This window comes from Bison bison, unplaced genomic scaffold (genome assembly GCF_000754665.1).
Source record: "Bison bison bison isolate TAMUID 2011002044 unplaced genomic scaffold, Bison_UMD1.0 scf7180017864170, whole genome shotgun sequence".
NCBI classification, from domain to species: Eukaryota; Metazoa; Chordata; class Mammalia; order Artiodactyla; family Bovidae; genus Bison; species Bison bison.
The window spans coordinates 56,487-60,832 of NW_011494742.1; the positions used below are offsets into that span (position 1 = coordinate 56,487).

General features: G+C 55.4%; 1 protein-coding gene across 1 annotated transcript in view; it reads left to right on the forward strand.

Annotated features, from left to right (window-relative positions):
* Positions 1 to 3,983, forward strand: part of ST8SIA5 (ST8 alpha-N-acetyl-neuraminide alpha-2,8-sialyltransferase 5) — a gene marked incomplete at its 5' end in the record, with an annotated part of 40,546 nt that extends 36,563 nt beyond the window's left edge. The window contains one exon of the mRNA XM_010842033.1: positions 277 to 3,983. Coding sequence (XP_010840335.1) covers positions 277 to 745 — 469 coding nt within the window. The remainder of the gene's footprint in view (positions 1 to 276) is intronic.
* Between the last annotated feature and the right edge of the window lie 363 nt (positions 3,984 to 4,346).

Below are 4,346 nucleotides of genomic sequence, written 5' to 3' on the forward strand. Positions count from 1 at the left end.
AACCGCACCCCACCCCCACCCCAACCCTGCCGCAGTCACACACCAGGTACTTGTCCCTTTGGGTCCAGACTGCCCTCTCCTGCACCCTCTTAGAAAACTACAACTGTGCCGGAGAAAAGCGGACATTCATCTGCTGAGTGCCTGAGATCAAAGGAGGCGAGGAGGTGGGGGGTGGCCTTGAGAGACCCCCCCAGTCCTTTGCGAAGAGCCCAGGGAGCAGGGGTGGGCCAGCGAGGGCCCGGGGCCCCGTCTCACCCTGTGCGCGCACCCCGCCAGGTTCCACAAGCTGGAGAAGTGGCGGCGGCCCTTCTACCGCGTGCTGCAGCTGTACGAGAACGCGTCGGTGCTGCTGCCCGCCTTCTACAACACGCGCAACACCGACGTGTCCATCCGCGTCAAGTACGTGCTGGACGACTTCGAGTCACCGCAGGCCGTGTACTACTTCCACCCGCAGTACCTGGTCAACGTGTCGCGCTACTGGCTCAGCCTCGGGGTGCGCGCCAAGCGCATCAGCACCGGCCTCATCCTGGCCACTGCGGCGCTCGAGCTGTGCGAGGAGGTGCACCTGTTCGGCTTCTGGGCCTTCCCCATGAACCCCTCGGGCCTGTACATCACCCACCACTACTACGACAACGTCAAGCCCCGCCCCGGCTTCCACGCCATGCCCTCGGAGATCTTCAACTTCCTGCACCTGCATAGCCGCGGCATCCTGCGTGTGCACACGGGCACCTGCAGCTGCTGCTGAGGGCGGCGTGGCCCTTCTGCCGGCCCCCCTGGCACACGGGTACCCCCGGCACACGGAGCACCCCCGGCACACGGAGCCACGCTCTTCCTCGCTGGCCCGCAGGGCGGGACGAAGGCCTGGCACTGAGGCTGGCGCTCTCTTGGATGCTCAGCTTCAGACTTGGGTCCTGTGGGCTCTGGGAGGCAGGGATGCGGGCGGGGGAGAGACAGCTCCATGCGCACCGCCCCACCTGCCCCCCACCCCGGCCACACCTCAAGATGGGGGCCCTGGGGGTCCCAAGGGAATCAAGCACAGTTCCACTCAGCGTTAGCATCCAAAAGAGCATAAACCGTATGGCCTCTTTGCAGCTAAAGGAAGTCCCTACTGGGAACAGAAAAGAGGGAGACAGACAGAACGTGTGAGCACACTTTAGATGTAACTCAGACTTTTGGGTTCCTGACTCTTATTCCCAGGCCTCAGCCATGAAATGTGGTCTAGAAGCTCAGAGCTAAAAGGCCAACCGAGTGGCCAGACCTTCCTGTGAGGACAGTGGCTCAGAGAGGTCCAGGGATTATTAACCGAGTTTCCACCAACCGACTAAGTGGCGCTGTGAGATCTGATGCAAGGGCTGTGGATTAGGATCTTCGCTCAGACACTGTCAAACAAGGAGAGCCACCCCCTTCAAACACATCCTCAGACACACACGTCTTGGTGCCTCCAGGTTCAATCCTGTGTTTGACTTTTTGATGAGAAGGAAATAAACCAGACCAGCCATTTGCACTAAGGTTTTCAAGCCAACGTTATCGACTCAATAAGTGCTTAGCGACTTGCTTCCTCTTCTGTCTCCCTATTTTCAGCTCTGTTTTAACCGGGAGTTATTTATAAGATCCATCCCTCTGTGTGTTCCTGAATACTGCAGTTCCTGCTGTATCGTGTTCCTGAATTGGAACCGTAAGGCTCTGGACTGGAAAGCGCTGACATGTGACTGGCGAGCTTAGCGACGGAAGTGAGTCTTGGCCTCCGACACCAGCATTACTGAGGTCCTACCGTGAAGGCAGGGTTTCCCGCAGCACGCAGCCTGCTGGCCTTCACGTGCGTGGATCCATAGGGCCTGTGCTTTGGGAAGTCAGCTGTGCCTAGGCTGAAAGGGCTTCTCGTGTCATTTCACATTGCTTTCTTCCTCCCTGTGGTATTCCCACCATGAATGCGGCTGTGCCTAATACACACTGTTGGTGAATTGCCTTAGAATTTAGCTTTGTGGAACCATAGAAGGCCAGTGCTGGAGGATCTTCAGCCTGCCTCTCCTTTCCTCCCTTCCTGCTCTCTCCCCTCCTTCACCTAAACATTTCCAGAAGCCTGTTCTGCTTTGGTTTGGGGTGAGGCTTGGGAAGACATGATGACAAAGACAGGATCTCTGTCTTCCAGGAGTGGAGGGCAGACCAGAGACAAATTCCGACTCCGCATGCTGGGTGTAATGAGAAGGAGGAGGGGTGGTGAGAGCTCAGCACACAGGGAGCAGGACCTTTCATCTGATCACTTCATTTTACAGGCAGAGCAACAGGCCCAGCTGGTGAGAGACCACAGCACACAGGCTCTGTCCCGGGTCCCCAGGCTCCCCATCGAGGCCAGAACCCCTTCTCCTTGCTTGGGTTTCGTGTTGGTGGAGCCATTACGGAACAAGTGCTCCACGCACAGCACTGTTCTAGGTGCTGGCCTTGATTCTGGTGTCTGGTCTTCACTGGGGAAACCTTGGGCTGTTCTGAGCCTATCTGCTTGTCTGCAGTGCAAGGAAGTAGCCAGTGAGCCAAAGCAGGCCCAAGGACGTGGTGAACCAGGGAACACCGCCGAGGACAGTGGATGATTTCCTTTCTTGGGCTCTGCCTGTTTCTCCAAGGAAGGAACATCTGAGACAGATTCCAGTTAACTGAAGTTTCCAGCCATTTGTTTGTGGTTAGTTGGGCCCCATTCTTGAAACTACAGGATGTTAGACCTGGAAGACTCTTAAAGAACATTCTGTCCCACTTAAGGAAGGTGAGGTGACCTCCCTGAAGAACAGGGAGGTGACCTGGCTCAAATCGTGCCAGGGGCTCTACTGAGTGCATGCTGTGGACAGAACCTTGGTGAGTCAGACACCAGGGTTCACATAGCCAGGAGTATCTGCCCCAACCAGGGCCCTCGTAGGAGTGGGGATGGAGCATCACAACCCATCCCATGTAGGAGCTGGACTCCTTGCTTTTGGTCCTATTGAAGTCTGAGGGCCTTAGGGCAGTCCCTTCTCCTTTCTTAGGTCTCCATCTCCTCATCTCTACAACCAGAGGCTTAGAAAATATCCCTAGGGTCTCTGTAATCTTTAATTTTATTAAGTGTTTGGAAGTATTCGTGATGTATGGATCTAAGCCATAGATAATATTTATTGCTATAATAGCTAAGATTTCCTGCACGCTCATTCTGTATCAAGCCCTGTACTGGGCGCTTTCTTTGCATTATCTCCTGTGATCACCACAGGACCCCTTTGGGTAAGCAGGCTCCAATGGGGAGACAGCCATTTGGTGTCTTGCCGTGGCCAGACACCCAGTAGAGGAAACTGCACCCAGGTCTTGTAGAAACCCAAAGCTTGCGTTCCAAACCTCTGTCTTCGCCACTTCCTAGCCAGTGTCCCCAGGGCTGGCACAAGAGGGAATCCTTGTTCCGGAAGGACTAAGAGGCCACTGCAGGGTGGTGCTGGGCCCTGCTATAGGGACAGTGCTCAGACGCTGGCATGGGTTCAGAAGGGAGTGTGCTTGTAGGTGCTTCTTCACCCCAACCCCGCCCCAGCCCTGGCAACAGCACAGATGCGCCCACAGTGCAGTGAAGGGAGGGGAGCTGCGGCCACATTTTGCAGAAGGGGTACACATTAAATGTTGGAGGACTTGCCCAAGGCCACATGGCCAGCTAGTGACTCAGCTGGGACTCAGTCTCCTGACTTCCACGCTACACTTTTCTCCTGCAGCCAGTGTTTGTAGGAAAAGCACATTTTCAAAGGCTCAGAAGACCTGGGCACTGGCTCAGGAAGCCACCCCACCCCCATGTTCCTTGAAGCTCTGCCCCCATCCCACCATGCAGTGCGCACAGCTAGTTATATATAATACCCTTACGTAGGGAAGCTCGATTCCCCAAACAAAACAACCATCGTGTCTTCCTTTGTGCTAAGCCCACTGCTCCAGGCTTCCCTGGTGGCTCGGACAGTAAAGAATCTGCCTCCAATGCAGGAAACCCAAGTTTGATCCCTGGGTTGGGAAGATACCCTGGAGAAGGGCATGGCAACCTACTCCAGTATTCTTGCCTGGAGAATCCCATGGACAGAGGAGCCTGGCGGGCTATAGTCCGTGGGGTTGCAAAGAGTCGGACACAACTGAGTGACTAACACTTTCACTTTCACCAGGCTTGAAAGGCAGTGAAAACAAGCAAATGACTCTGTGCTTAGCCAAGCAAAAAGGAAGGTGGCTCAAGGTCAGATGCAGCCTCTGAGACCATTTTTGTAATGCTGCTGTGGCAGCTCTGCCCACTAATCGCCTGGTGCTGCAGACAATCCATCGCCCTCAGTTCTGCTGAGTGTAGGGACGAGGCAAGGGCAGAGCTACCC